Source organism: Bidens hawaiensis, unplaced genomic scaffold (genome assembly GCF_021521415.1).
Source record: "Bidens hawaiensis isolate Kalapana, Puna unplaced genomic scaffold, B.hawaiensis_p1.1 tig00003488_1, whole genome shotgun sequence".
NCBI classification, from domain to species: Eukaryota; Viridiplantae; Streptophyta; class Magnoliopsida; order Asterales; family Asteraceae; genus Bidens; species Bidens hawaiensis.
In genome coordinates this window covers 997,226-1,013,355 of record NW_027491195.1, presented here as the reverse complement: position 1 = coordinate 1,013,355, position 16,130 = coordinate 997,226, and the positions used below count along the sequence as shown (strand labels likewise).

General features: G+C 34.8%; 2 protein-coding genes across 2 annotated transcripts; both read right to left on the bottom strand.

Moving 5' to 3' along the window:
- Positions 1 to 2,485: 2,485 nt before the first annotated feature.
- On the bottom strand, positions 2,486 to 4,158 carry LOC143623493 (ubiquitin-conjugating enzyme E2 2-like). Its single transcript, XM_077094390.1, has 5 exons — positions 4,034 to 4,158; positions 3,941 to 3,966; positions 3,763 to 3,852; positions 3,202 to 3,290; positions 2,486 to 2,732 (listed from the first exon to the last, which is right to left on the bottom strand). Exons 1-5 carry the CDS (start codon positions 4,156 to 4,158, stop codon positions 2,604 to 2,606), a joined length of 459 nt encoding a protein of 152 aa, XP_076950505.1. The 3' UTR covers positions 2,486 to 2,603.
- A 2,983-nt stretch (positions 4,159 to 7,141) lies between these two features.
- Positions 7,142 to 11,824, bottom strand: LOC143623492 (serine carboxypeptidase-like 45). Its single transcript, XM_077094389.1, has 10 exons — positions 11,395 to 11,824; positions 11,136 to 11,240; positions 10,965 to 11,060; positions 9,679 to 9,771; positions 9,515 to 9,600; positions 9,120 to 9,422; positions 8,440 to 8,573; positions 8,268 to 8,360; positions 7,438 to 7,555; positions 7,142 to 7,348 (listed from the first exon to the last, which is right to left on the bottom strand). Exons 1-10 carry the CDS (start codon positions 11,624 to 11,626, stop codon positions 7,172 to 7,174), a joined length of 1,437 nt encoding a protein of 478 aa, XP_076950504.1. The 5' UTR covers positions 11,627 to 11,824; the 3' UTR covers positions 7,142 to 7,171.
- Between the last annotated feature and the right edge of the window lie 4,306 nt (positions 11,825 to 16,130).

Here is a 16,130-nt window from a genome sequence, read left to right as displayed (position 1 = left end):
GGGACCGAACCGATAATATGATATTGGGTCAGTGGTCCGATATTCGTAAGTTTGTAGGATTATTTACCAACCTACATAACCGAAATGCAAACCGAATGCGACAGAGTGGGTCCGATGATCTTCAAGTTTTTCAATTCACTTGCGACGAGTGGAAAGCGGAGGTGTTAAGGAAGTACGGGATGGTGAAGACGTTTGACGAGTGCTACTTGTGGGACGTGCTCAAGAAGTGCTCGAAATGGATTATGTTAGTTACTCTGGATGCGGATGTCGGAAAAGAATCGGCTAAATGTACGAAAACTAGCGAGTCTGGCTCCTACGTCTCTTCTAGCGGCTCGGAGACTCAAATTAACTTCGACCTAAACTTGTCCGAGGGCGATTTGAAAGGGCAAGGCTCTAGCCGCCCCCCGGGTAGGGAACGTGGGAAAAGAACCGCCAATCACGACTTCGGAAAAGAGATTGCTAGAATGTCAATTGGTCTCGAGTCGATTGGTCAAGCTAAACATAATAGAAACCGGATGAGGAGTTTGGAATTTCTAGCCAAGGACTTTAGCCACCTACCGCCATCCGACCAAGCGATAATGGAGGAAGAAAAAGATCGTATTCGGAAGGAATTGACGAAAAAAATTAAAAACGCTATTTTTATGTATTTTCTTTTAGAGGTTGTTGCATTTTAAATTTATGTTTTTATTTTCCTTTTTATTTATGTTTTAATAAAATGTTTTAATTTAGTATTATTCATATTTATTTAGGATATAGTATTAAAAAAAAAACTCAACCAAGCCCCGGCTCACCTGGACCATTACACCCTTTGAGGCTTGGTCTAGGGGCTTGGTTGGCATGCATAGTCAGCGCCACATGTCATGAAGATGTTGGTTCACTTGGGGCTCAGCCAAGCCCCATTACCCTTAGCCTTAATGCGTATGAGATTGTGTATGAAACACGTTTTTTTACAACCAGGTATGAGATTAAGATTACCAATATCCGACCATTACAACAATATTATAGAAATAAATTAAAAGTGAAATATTCAACACACCATGCACCGTTGGACGGATCCATGGGTGATACTCTACCGGAAAATATGATGTGGTAATATACTAATAATGGCTTACCAATGAAATTCGTCGAGGGATCACCTACAGATTTTGTAGCAATGGATTACCGAAGAAAATTTGTGCCTCTTACCATATGACGATTTCATCAAGGGATTAGTATCGATAGATCACTCACCTTATAGAACAAGGTAGACCCTGTTCAGGTCAAGCAATATTAGTTCACATGTGATGAAAGATAAACGAAGATGTCTACTATTCGTATGCCACCCCAAACTCATACACCCAACCCTCAAACTCAAAAGGCCCCTTGACGAGGAAAAAAAACAAATGGTCGTTTAAAGGTAAGGGCTATAACAGAAGCCTAAACCTTCAAACGACTGTTCGGCGAATCCTCAAACGAGGGGTAATGATCATTGTTGAAAAAATCGGAAAAAAGTTAGACTAATTTGCTAGTCGATCCAAGTGGCTCTAGTCGGACCAAATCGCCCTACTTGGACCAAATCACAGGCTAGCTCTGTATATTACATAAAAAAATGTGTGTTGTAAAACTAAAACTTACAAATAAAAATTCCAATCCGATTAATCGCTAATCCTTACCTCATTGCCCGACTAACGAGTTTTACAGCATTGGCATCATGCTCTAACCTTGCAACCTCAGACTTCCGTTTGAAAAACGGGGTGGATTAGATTGTTAGTGGCGCATGTATAGCGGGCCCTTAAATGAATCCTGAACATCTACATCCCATTTTTTAGGAGTGCGGTCCTCCACCGCACCCTTACAGAACTACGAGATCAATGACATTAAAGAATATGATTTTTGCACACTCAAGAAGATTGCAGAACTATGGTTCTAAAAGTGAAGAACCGAGATCAAAACAAATTTTCTTTGTTAGTAACGGCATTGTTCTTTTATGGTTTTTTTTTAACTTATTTTCTAGTCTGAGCATTCATTTTTCTTCCACTATGACAAGAAGGGAGTATTTGAACATAGATTACGGTTATTAGTATTTATGAACCAGGAGGGAGTATTGGAACATAGATTACGTTTATCGGTATTGAGCGCTCGGGCCAAATTAGATTTATTGGGTTTCTTTCTGATATCTATATATTGTAAAATACCCCCATTCTATAGGTGATTACAAGTTTACAACATATAGAGATTGTTGGCTCAATACTAATAAACCATAATAATAATATGTTCAAATTATTCGCATGTTTAACCTTTTATAGTAGAGATAATGATATACCCTCCTATAATTGTAGTGCATATAGAATAGAGTAAGTGACTTAGTTCATCAATCTAAACTGTGGCCTCGGTTGCTACTAACATCATGACTTTCAATACCATAGCAATTTGGTTAAAAGAAAAAAATGATACAAAATGGTTCAATCCAGTCTTTCAATAATACACCAATCAGAAAGAAAACAAATATCCCCATGATTCAGACAGAAATTATATGTACAAATTCGTCCAATAAGCAAGCAACAAAACACAAATCAATGATAGCATAACCATAAATACCAGAGACCGACAATGGCATGACTTTCTTAGTCAGCTGTCCAGCTCTGCTCAACAATTTCACGCACTTTTCTGTTGTACTCGCGCTTATTCTCACTAAACATCCGTGCTGCTTCTGAATTTGCTGGTGAGTTCGGGTTTGGATCACAGAGCAATGACTACAATGCAATGGAGTAAGTTTATGAATCAGGGTCACATCAACCAAATTAAACCGTGTCCCACATCCTCAATTTAAAGTTAAAAACACTTCTTGACCTAAATCTAAACATCTTTTACAAACACAACTACCAAAGGCGAACAAAATAAACCAACTACATACCATTAATCCGATGACAATACATTAATGCACTTCAAGCTATGGTACATGTTATCTACATTGTTTAATTGTTTACCAAAGTAAATTCGCCTACACACTTTTGTCATGAAAAGCAAAAATTGGTCAAATATGTCTTTGTTATGAAATCATCGGCGGTATTCTTATCATAAGTCAACCCTTAACCAAATATTAAAGCCTTTACATCGAGGTATTAAATTCGTGAGTTAAATTCAACGTGCACATATTTTTACAGTTCTAAGATCATAAAAAACAATAAGTTCAGTCACGCTATGTTAAACAGAACACCGCACCTGAATTGATGTAAGAATGGCAGCAACGTCATAAATTGGACTCCACTGATTTTGAAGAATGTCCAAGCATATGCTTCCATCAGCATAAACTGGTGAAAGGAGATAAAACGGTCAATTTGGATCATATTAATAATAATGGATCAAAAGGGTAGAACTTGAAATGTTAGAAGAAAAGAAAGCCGAATGAATGGCTTAGAAGTCATCAAAACTTTACACGAGTGATTAGAATCATTAAGCTAACTTATAATAAACAGTGATCAATACTCTTATAACAGTTTTTATTAACCATCATAATATTCATAAAATTAACTTGCAGACACAAACCTATGTGTATAAACTAATAAAAGCAATATAGCCGAATGAACGGTTAAGAACTTAATAAAACTTTACACGAGCATTAGCAATCATTAAGCTAAGCTATGATAACAGTAATCGTTACTAAAATAACAGTCTGTATAATCATTTTAACCATCACAATATTTATAAAATTCACTCACAGACACAAACCTATGTGCATAAACTAATAAAAGTAATACAGTCTCTTTGGTTATGAAAGCTTACTGTTGGGATGAAACATTCGAGAAATGAATCGCACGGTTGGCGGCTTATTAGGATAATCTTCCGAAAACTGAAGTGTCAGCTTGAACGTACCTGAGATCAATTATTAATTCCATAACGCAACGACACATAAACAGACGAGTTTCGGTAATAAAAAAGATGAAATTTATATTATAGTCACCTCCATCCCAAGGAGTGTCATCAGGACTGCAATGCAAACAAAAGAAATCAATAAATCATCGTATATATTTATTTCTTGCTATATGATACATACCCAAATATGACAGCATTCCAGAGCATAATATTATTATCAACAGGAGCACCGCTGATACCAGCAGGAGGATCTTGCTGCAACCGCCTGAAATCCCGCATTAACCTCTTCCTTGCAGGGGTCGACATCCTGTTAATAAACTCAAAATATATTACAGTAAAGTGGCAGTTTGAATAGCAAACCCGATCCTACTAAAAAACGAAACTTTGGGTTTTAGGGGCTGATAAATGACTATTCACACCCCTAGCTGAAAGGAACAATTTAGCCCTAATTTTATTTATGGATCAGACTCTTGTGTCCAATAATTTGAATGCAAACCCTAGATCTATAAAATCAGAGTGAGTGCAGGAAAGGGTTGATTTGTGTGTATGAAAGAAGTGTGAGAGGATGGATTATTGTTGACTGTACCTGAGGTTAAGGGCTGCAGGTGGTGATGAGATGAGCCGCCGATGAATGAAGGTGGCGTAATATGTAAGCTCGTGATCTTTCTTTGTATTTATTTGTATCTTAAGAGGACTGGGTGGGATGTATCTATGGTATGGAATTATGGATATGATTTACTAGTTTCATCCCTCTATAATCATAGGGTTTTGTTTAAGTTTTTGTTTTTAACCGTTTTCTATTTTATATTTTGTAATGATTTTTAATCGTAGCTTTGTTTTAATTTAATGCATATATATATATATTAGTTGTTATGTTGATTATATTTTTAAAGTTTGGACCTTTTCAATTGAGATGCGTATGTTTTTTAGATTTTTAAAAAACAAACATAAACTAATACGAACAAACATGAACATAAATATTTCTCTTTTGAAAAAGGGATGGTTGATGTAGGTGACGATGGTGGTTGATGCATGAGAAGGGAGGTTGGCGATGGTGGGCCTTTGATGGAGAGGATAGACCGACGACTGAGAATGTATAGAGGAGAGAAATTAAATTAAGATTTGATGATGAGAGTGTTTTACAAATAAATAAGATGTTATAACTCGTTTAAGGGCCATCAAGTTTGGTGGGACTTATGACCCGTGAAAATTATTGTTTGATCACTTGATGATTAAGAAGTGGTGAGACCTATACCCCCGGGTCAAACGATTGAGAAACCTCAAATCACAAATTAAGCAATCCGGTGGCTTAAGAGAGGGTGAGGAGCAACCAAAGAGTAACACATAAAACTTTTTGTTTGACAATTATATAGATAGATAGATTTTTATTTTAATATAACTAGATGATTTGGGTGAAAACAAATTAATTAATAAATTATATACGAGTTTTTTTATGTAATCTAAAATTAGCTATTGTGTTTGTTTTGGTGTATTGAAAATCGTTAAGGTGCATGAGTAATATAACTGTTATAAAACATGTGAATTTAATTATATTTAGATATCATAGCAAATCACACATTATTATTGTTTCTATACATGTGTAGAAACAATTGCAATGGAATTGTTGCCACCATCACCCCATACCAAACACATGTATAGAAACAATAAGGTTATAACTATAAGCTTATTTTGGTTTTCGGTCTTTGTCCGTTTCGATATTCCAGCTTTTCGTTTAAGATCGAGACCAAATAAAACATTGCAAAACTGTCTTGTAAAATGAACTTAATTAGAAGCCAAACCTAAGAATCAATGATCGAATAATTAATCTCGAATAAACAGACAAATGAAGCAAGTTTTGATATTCAAATGTAAATACTTGCATAAACCATTTCATAACTCAAGTAAACACATACAATGAATAAATAAATAGAGAGGCTACCATTATGTATCAGTTGTTAATCATAGTGATCAAAATGTATCGAAGATGTTTAAGAAAATGTTGTTACGTAACGCTATCATCTTATCAAATGTGAGAGCATGAATAGTTATGACACTAAACATAAAATGGTGTGGCCGGGTACACAACCAATTTAGTGCTTCAATTCATCATGGAATAGACAGGATTTCCATATGTTACAAAACCATAGACATGCGTTTCATGAGTTCAAGTCATCGAAATGTGTATCATGCTTCAGTTGGCATCCAGATACTATGAATTTATATAAAAAAGTTGAGAGAACAACTGATGACGCGATGTAGTAGTAGCTGGTATAGAAAAGGTGAGGTAAGCATCCATTTTGGGCTCTTTCACAGATGGTTTATTTTTCTTGCCCTTTTAGTAAATTTATAACCCGATCTTCATTTAAAATGACTTATGATAGTGACCCTCATAGTGCTTTTGAATGCAAATTGAATGATGTTGTCTTACATTGTGTTTGTCACTATGAATGCAAATTGAGAACACTTCAATCCATCCATCTTACATTTCTAATTGTTTCTACTTTTTTAAACATTCATGAGGAATAGCATTCATACCTTCTTGCCTTTTGATATATTGATAGCACTTAGATGTTAATTTTTACCTAATTGCTTTAGCGATTGGTATTAACAATATAATGCAACATCAGTAGCCTATAGTGCTTGGTTATGATACATTTCCCTACAATGCAACATCGGTAGCCTATAGTGCTTGTTGATGATGCATTTTCATGGTATAGAGAGATGTTGTGGGAGGACACTGGAAATAGTTACTCTAGTGTGAGGCAGACCTTATCAAAATTGACTACTACAAAACTCTAGTAAATGCTTACTTCGGTAACACCTTTGATAAAGTATGGAAATACATCAATCCCATGTTATGCTACCAAGATTATGTTACTTTTTAGTGATCTGTGAACAAGTTGTGGAGGCTATTACCCTAATATAAGGCGGGGATGCATAATCCTCAACAAATACGTTGATGCCAGCTCAACTTTAGAAATGCAATTAAAGTTAAAAGTGTAATTAAACAAAATTATACTATGATATACAAATATATATATATATATATATATCTATTTAACGTAATGCTCGATAATTTTCAAATTTTTTAACATTCCAACACCATGAAGTACTGAAGTTCTCGTGACTAAGTAATATATAATTCAGTATCAATAGAAATACATATAAAATCAGCTATAAAACATAAAAAGTTCGTATGCAGACAATTTAGAGAACAATGTATCATATCACACCCAACCTTTAGGACGCGAGTGAAAACATTGGTAACGATGTTATTAGTTTCTTTTACATCATTTTTAGCAAACATATGGGTATGTTTTTAGGATTTGGGCCGAGGGAGTGGTGATTCGCTAAGGAAAGAACGGAAGAGTGTGAGAGCTTGTAAAGGAGAAGTGAAGGGGACTTCATGAGCAGCACCTCGTACTGTTGCATATGTCAAGTATGTAACATTGTGTCCGTCTTTTAGTCCCCCAAATGACTGCCACCAGCCCCCTACCTGCAACATTGCACATTTAAAACATGTGTGTTACAATTAATTTTGCAATCAAATAAATTAACTTTAAACATTTATATTTTTTTACGTACTTGTTTCTCGCTGTACCAAGTCCTGTATTTGGTGAGGGTTGTGAGCTTAAGCTCTTTTGCGATATTATTAACAATCAACCTTGTTTGTGTAAGCGGGATTTTTGCATCTTGATCGCCACTACACAAGGCAATTAAAAACGATAAGCTATATCAAAATGGATTAGAAAATTTATTATAAATTATCAAATTCGGGTAGTTTTAAAAGGGAAAGTAATATCCATTTTGATCCATATAATTAACAAAATATCTTTCACGAAACCAAGAAAATAGCCACATGACTTGTTTGCTTATTAATTTCAAGTAATGTCAACCGCATTGCGTTACAGCTAGCAAACGGAATCTGATGCTCCAGTTTCCTTAGTATTCGTGTTATGGTGGATTAAAATCTCATGCGCCTAGAAAAGGATTTGTTGTGCCATGTTGATTTGCTACACTAAGAAGATCTAAAATCATCTAATATGTTGTGCTGAAGTGATACAATCTATAGTGCTAGCCGAATTAATATATGTTGTGCCAAATAGCACGCATTGGCACATCACATACTAATTCATTAATATTTTTAAAAAGTCAATGATTATTTTGTTATTTGTTAAAAAGTTAATTTGGTTCTTTATTAAAAGTTAAACTAATATATAACTCGCACTTGCAATTATATAGAAAAATGAATTAAATATGTTGTAATGAGCTAAAACTTAAATAAATGGGAAATTTGAATTTTAAATAAAAGATAATTAATAATTAAAAAATATTATAATAAAGTTTTAAAAACATAATAATGTAATTTTTCTAGTTTCTACAATGATTCCATTAATTTAAAATGAAATGTGTACCTGTAAAACCAGATCGGAAGGCCCGCCTTTATGAGATTGGAGATGAGTGGAATTATGTTTATTTCAAGATTCTCTTCTTGATAAACCAGAGGCCTGCATCATATTGTGGCAAAGGCGAGTCAGTCACTAATTATATATATTCTATCACATGAAGGAACATAGTAACACAAACCCTAGACAAAAATCCCAATGCCCGGGAAGATTAGTCGTGTTAGCATAAAGTGCATCTTGAACGTCCCTTCTATTAAGATATGTAAATATCCTCGATTGCAAACACGGGTCACCAGTTCTTAGGATTGTGTCAATCTGTTAAAATATAACCAACGTTGTACGTTAGACTCACTCAAATGTGTCTAATCAGTCGCTAAAAAGTTCGAATTGTGCCCAGTTTAAAATTGTTTGAGCCTAAAAATAAGCGTGAACTACATCTTCATATATCGAGGTTAATAAGGCTTGCGAGCCTAAATAAGCCTTTTTTTAATTATAAATATAGCAATTTTATCTAGATATCTAATATAATAAATATATATTACTAAATAAAACTAATTATATTTATAATTATGATCAAAATAACTAGATAATGTATATTAGTTATTTTTGCCCCATAAAATATATATAATACATGTGTGTATGTATATATGCATGTAAAGCAATAATTAAATAATCAAAAGATACTAAATGTGTCCACCTTAACCACGAGCTTGAAAATTTCTTCATGAACCGAGTTCAATATTTTAACATAAGCTAAACAAGCCAAATTCAAGCTCGACACAGCTTATTTGTATTGTTGCTTCCTAATAAAAGGGAAAAAAAAGTTCTAAATCCCGATGACAATAAGAGGCATGTTCATACCGATGAATGTACTTTCGAGTGTAACCCTCGAGGTTTAAATTGTTGAGATGAAGATGTTGGCAACAAGCACTTGGGCAGAAGCAGGTCGTCATGTTGAACATCGTCACTAACTTCGTTTTCAACTCGATTGAAGACATCATTGCAACCCTGAGACCATCCAGAATGAACATATTCCCGAAGGTACTTTGAGTCATTGCATACCGTTTTTTCAAGCATCAAAGTCTTGTCTGATATCGCGCCATGTGACCATAAATATTCACCTGCGAGGACACTAATGTCTATGTCTAATAACGGATTTCCAATCTACAAAAATAGTAATATGTTTGTTCATTGTTTATTATCATATTATATAAACAATGTCGAACAGAAAAAAAAGGTAATTGAAAAATATATACAGCAATTGCTTTGAGGTTGATTTGAGTAACGTTTGGGGTCTTGTTATGCTCTAATATTAGTTCCGCTAGCTGTGGAATGTAATGGCCTGCAAAAACATTTAGTTAATTTAATAAATCAAATTAAATGATATAAATAATAAATATCTAACACTATATTAATGTACCTGCATAACTTTCTCCCGCCAAGAAGAACGGTGCGTCTTTGTATAAAGGGAATTCTTCTAACCATTTTGTGACGAATACCAAATTATCAGACGCTGTCATTTTATAAAACCAAAATTATTAATATATAAAACATAATGCGTAACCTTTTAAATTGTAGTTTAAATTACACAAAAAAGTAAATAATTATTTTTTAAAACCGTTAAAATGTTGGAAACTTTAATGCAATCAAATCATTAAGCAAGATATATTTAAGACAAAAGATAAATTATGGTATATGTCGATACAAATCAGCAGGTGTGGCGTGAACGCTCCTTTGAGACCATTGTGAATCCAAGAACCAACAAACTTAACTGTTTTAGGGGACAGCAAGTTGGATAATCAACAATAGTTGAGTTATTGTCGAGGGAGGACTTTTTTTGTTAATATAACAGAAAAACTGTCAACTGTAATATTCGGCTAATGATGTAACCGAATAACAACCAATGGGGTATAACTGTTAACTTAACGTTGGAGTAAACCGTGGTTTTCGTCCTTGTGGTTTGTCCAAATCTGTGGTTTTAGTCTAGAAGTTTCAAATTTATGATTTTCGTCCCTGTGGTTTCATTTCACTTGCAATTAAACCCGACTATACTAACCCTGTTAAGTCTTGTTGTTAACCCATCAGTGTGCAATCACGTGAGGGGCAGTTTTGTCCTTTTTATCCCAGATAATCCCCAGCCTCTAATTCGCAAGCCCCCTCACATGAGGGGTTGGGGTGCATTTGGGGAGAAAAAGGACAAAACTGTCCCTCACGTGAGGGGCACGCTGAAGGGTTTAACGACCAGGCTTAACTGGGTTAATGGGGGCTGGGTTTAATTGCAAGTGAAATGAAACCACAGAGACGAAAATCACAAATTTGAAACTATTGGACCAAAACCGCAGATTTAGACAAACCACAGAGACGAAAACCGCAGTTTACTCTAAACGTTGTTATGGTTCTTTAACAACAGAAGAAAAATATCTGGTCTAAATTTGATATACGTTTCCATAACGGAACTTGAATATTCTCTCCTGTAACTTTTTTTTTAAGTTATTCATTTAAAATTTTCATAGTAACATCGAAATATTTTAATTTGACCGTAATCCCAATTCAGTCCAAAAATGATATATTGTGAGTTATAAAAGTTACACAGAATGCTACATTGTATTTACTTATTCAATAGTGAACGCATGTATTCACTTATAAATAGATAATTTAATTGTTTGAGCATATGTATCTTGTATATAATGTATAATAAATCAAAACCTGTTTTCGTGTCGTTCCAATCAATATAGTCTTCATCTGTTTCCGAGTAAGAAAAACCAACCCCAATGGGTGATTCGACATATAACATGTTGGATTCTGTCAATAAAAAATAATAGCATGTTTTAGATATACAAAAAAAATGATTATTGTTTATTTGTGTATAAATTATACCTAAATTCCAAGAGTGTTGATTCAAGACAAGAAGTCCATCTTCACCGATTTGAAATGGCCCGGTTTCCATGAATGCCCCAAAACCAAGTGAAGAACATCCGGGACCTTCAACATATAATAAAATCAATATATGCATGCATATATAGGACTAAAAAGTAGCCATTAAAGAATTTAATAGACTAATAATTAAGTAAATTTTATTCGTTTAAATATCTGTTCAAATCTTCTTGTTAGAAGTCGGGAGAAAAAAACGTGAAACCTCCATTGAGCCACAAAGTTACGGGAAGTGAAGAATGGTTAGATGAAGCAGCCTCGATGAAGTAATAAAAGAGTGAACGGCCATGCTCTTTGTTCGTGACAATATAACCAGAATATTGATTGAACGAGTAATTACTCGGTTGCCCTGGTAGTGCTTTTATAAGCTCGGCGTTACACCATCGCAAGAAACAAATACAAAACACCAATAACGTTGCAAGAAACTTAAAACCCATGATAAAGGGCGTGGTTTTGATTTAGGGTATGTCCATTTTTGTTAGTGAAACATGTGCTATATATATGTAAATCGATACCATTGAAGATAACGAGTCTGCCTTTTCTTATAAGTTTGATCTTTGTTTACAACATATGGGGACTGCAACAAGGGTTGTAATTTGGTTGTTTATAGGAAAGTATTCGGCTAAAGAATTAAGATTTTTAAACAAAGTTAGATTCTTGAAAGTGTCACCTAGTGCCATCAATGGCACCAAAAAAAAAAAGGATAAAATAAACATGAAGGATCTTTAATTAGTAATCGAGTAGTAAAGACATGTAATTTGGTTGTTTATAGGAAAGTATTCTGCAAGACATGTAATTTACATTCTAAATCGAATTCTAAATGGAGTACCTACAAACTCACTATTAGAGAAGACCCCTTATGAATATTTCAAAGGATCAAAACCCGATCTCCAACACATACGAATTTCCGGTTATTTGTCATGTGGAGACACCTCCAAACACCACTTAAGAAACTTGATGGTTGCTATTGCTTAAATATGTTAAAACCCCTCAAATTCATGTAACATGATTATAGAGATAATTTAAGGTATGACCATTAATAATTTGATGATTAGAAAGGAGTTTTGGGATGGGGTTTAGTGTTGAAAATTCATAATGGAATGTCGATTATAGTAGCAACTTCAAAAATTTGTATAAAATTGTAGAAATATCTTGTTTAAGTTTGTTATATATGTGTGGAAACATATATAAGTATATTACTATTCAACTTGTTTACATGAAAACTAAATAAACTTATATAGTGGCCAAAAGAGTCAATTTCAATATCTGTATAAAATATGATTGCACAGAAATAAAGTTTTATAAAATTTTAACTAGTGTCGGATGTTTGTATATCTTTAGGTTAAGCTTGGGATATTAGTTTCTATAGTTTACTGAACACATTTCAATGTGTTCGGAGTATTGAAATTATTCAAACATGATATCATGCAAGTTTGTGCACAAATGAGATGATTCTATATGTATATATTGATTATATGTTTGATTTTGTGTATGAATGAATTTTCTTATCGAGTGATTAAATTTAGGGTTGTTCACAAGCCGAGCCGAGCGAAGGCTTGTTCGTTGCTTGGCTCGTTTACAACCGAACCGAACCGAACGGTTGAATTTCGAACCGAGCAAAAAACGAAACGAACTAAAATCGAACCGAGCTTTTTTCGATCGAATATCGAGCGATTTCGAGCATTTTTTTATTTTTTTTTCACTTTAAAATTTTCAATAAGAAACAAGTTTGAAGGTTGTAAATAATATATTTTGTAAACAAATTAGTTGTTTTTAGACAAGCATATGATACTTTGTAAATTTTTATGAGAAAGAAGTTTGAATTGAGATATAATGAATATGTAAACAAACTTTTAGTATTCTGAAAACTTGAATCGAACTAATAAAACTATAAAATTGACGTAATAGGAAAAAATTTAAAAGGGTTTAAAAAACTGTATACGTATATTTTATGTGTGTAGTCTATATATTTATATATTTGTTCATATATAATTATATATAAAATAAATTAAAAATATTCTAGCCGAACCGAATCGAGCAGACCTTTGCTCGTTGCTTGGCTCGTTTACAAACTGAACCGAGCAGAGCGGCTCATTTGCAATCGAGCGAAAAAACGAGCGAGCATTTTCCATACAATTTCTGAGCGAGCAGCGAGCGAGTTCGAGCATCGAGCGATTTGGACGGCCCTATGATTAATAACTGGATACCAATGTCGTACATTATATCCTAAAGATTTATGTTTTCAACAAGCTAGGCGTGTTAGGCAAAGTAAATAAACTTATACTCTAAACTCGAATAAGGGTGTGTTTGAGATTGCTTATTTAAGAGAAAAAGGACTTTTTGTTAAAAGGACTTATTTGCTTATGAATATTTTAAAAGAAGTTTTGAAAAAAATGTTTGGATTAGCTTATGTGTTGGGGAAAGCCAAAATGACTAAAAAGAACACTCTTTTTTAAAATGAGTTTAATGGGTTTGAGGTTAGAAGGGTGTAATAGGTAAATCAAACCCATTAAGTTAATAAGTTATAAATTCCTAACGTTTCAAAACCCCTTTATTTTGCCTTCTCCATAAGTTAAAATCCATAAGGCCTTATGGTTTGCCAAACACCTTATACACCTTATTAACTTTTCAAAAAGTTTATAAGTTATAAGTTGATGAAAATAAGGAATCCCTAACACCCCCTAAGTTGTATTCATTATTCTTTCATGAAAACCCAAGTGTAAGGATGGTTAGTAGTAGATTAAAGACTTATGATGTTAAACTAGACGTGTACAAAAAAACCGGTTCCGGAACCTAACCGGTGGAACCGAACCGGAACCGGTTCCAGTTCCAACCCGGTTGGAACAATACCCGGTTTGGGTATTTTTGTACCCGAAAATCGGGACCGGTTCTACTATATATATTTCAGTACCGGTTCCAACCCGGTTCCTACCCGGTTCTTATTTGGAACCGGTTCGGGTCGTACCCGGAAAAACCGGTTCCACCGGGTTTTTTTCAAGGGTCAAACAAAAAGTCAAACTAGCCGTTGGAACCGGTTCCAACGGTAATATAGCCGTTGGAACCGGTTTTTTAGACACCAAGTAGCCGTTGGAACCGGTTCCAACGGTAATATAGCCGTTGGAACCGGTTTTTGAGGCAATATATCCGTTGGAACCGGTTCCAACGGTAATATAGCCGTTGGAACCGGTTTTTGGGCCAAACCTATATATAACTTGTTTCCATTACTTGTTTCACCACCAAACTCAAAAACAAACTAAAATACTACTCCTTTAGCAAACCCGTTCCTTTACCCGACCATCCAACAAAATATTATTATGGCACCAATCAAAAAAACTAACAACAAGGCTAAGAAGGGTGTTTTTGTTGCCCCCGTTCCTGTTACGGAGGACCCAAGGGTTGTTACGGTAGTCAACCATAACCGCAACCAAGATATATGGAAGAATTGGGATTTGATTGTGGATGACGAAGGTTATCAAAAGGCTCGTTGCAAACTATGTGGTTCAATATTAAAGCAGGATTCCAACTCTACTTTGAGAAAGCACATCGAGAAGCCATATTGCAAGGCGTTGAAAGGGATTGGCACGACCGATCAAATTGACTTGGGTAAAGATGGTACACTATTTCGTTACAACACGACTCAAGTTCAAGATAGAATGGCAAAGTTCGTTATTCAACGAGGTTTGCCGTTTAACCACTTTGATGACCCGGAGTTGACGTCGTTGATTCGCGAAACTCTACAACCGAGATACACACATGTAAGTCGTACTACCTTAAGACGTCATTGTGTCAAGTTGTGGGAGTGTGCTAAAAAAGAGTTAATCGAGTCTTTTCATTCTTTAGAAGCCATGGTTAGTTTAACTACCGATGTTTGGTCGGCACCACACGGGTTGCCCGAATCATACATATGTGTCACCGCTCATTGGGTTGATCCGGTGACATGGCAATTGATGAAACGCACCATCGCTTTTGAAAACTTCCCGTTCCCACATACCGCCGAAAAATTGTTTGAATTACTTGTTGAAGTTATAACGACTTACAACTTGAGAAATAAAATATTTTCGATTTCGTTTGACAACGCTTCAAACAATACTAAGGCGGCTGAAAAATTTATCATTAAATATTCACCACCTTGTTTCGGGGATTTTTTTCATGTCCGATGTGTTGCACATATCATCAACTTGGTTGTTCAAGTAGGTCTTGACAATGAACACATTTGTGATGATTTAAAATACTTTAGACTTATGTTACAAGATGTCTTCAAAAGTGGTAAAAGAAGACATCTTGAATATAAGAACTATTGCAAGTCGGTGGAAAGAAAGTATTTGGGGCCGAATTGGGACGTTCCAACCCGTTGGAACTAAACTTGTCATATGTTAAAGTGTGCTTTTGGCCAACGCCAAACTTTACAAGCTTTTCATAACAATCTTGTTGAACAACGCGAGGCCGATATGTTTCCGGAAAGTGTTTGGGTCCAAGTCGGTTATATGTTGGAGTATCTTGACGTGTTCAAAAAGTCAACAACAAAATTATCGGGAGTCTATTACCCTACTAGTTGTTGGGTTTTGCAAGAATTGTACTATATGTCTTGTGTTTTTAAAAGCTTTGCGTAGAAGAACAAACTCTTCGAAAATATTGTTGCGGTGATGAAAGAAAAGTTCATAAAATATTTTGAAATCATACCGCCGGTCTTTACTTGTGCCGCCGCATTAAACCCCTATTGGAATGTTAATGGGGTTGAAACAACGATTGAGGAAATATTCGACAACTTAGGTATGCACGAGATTGACCCGAAGTTGTCGACGGAAGCGAAGGACAAGTTCAACAAAAATCTTCAAGACCTTTATGACCACTATTTTCAAATGTACGGTCCAAGCACGAGATCGTCTTTTGTGAAAAAAACAACAAGTGGTAGGCCGTGCAATGACCCACTTATAAACTTGA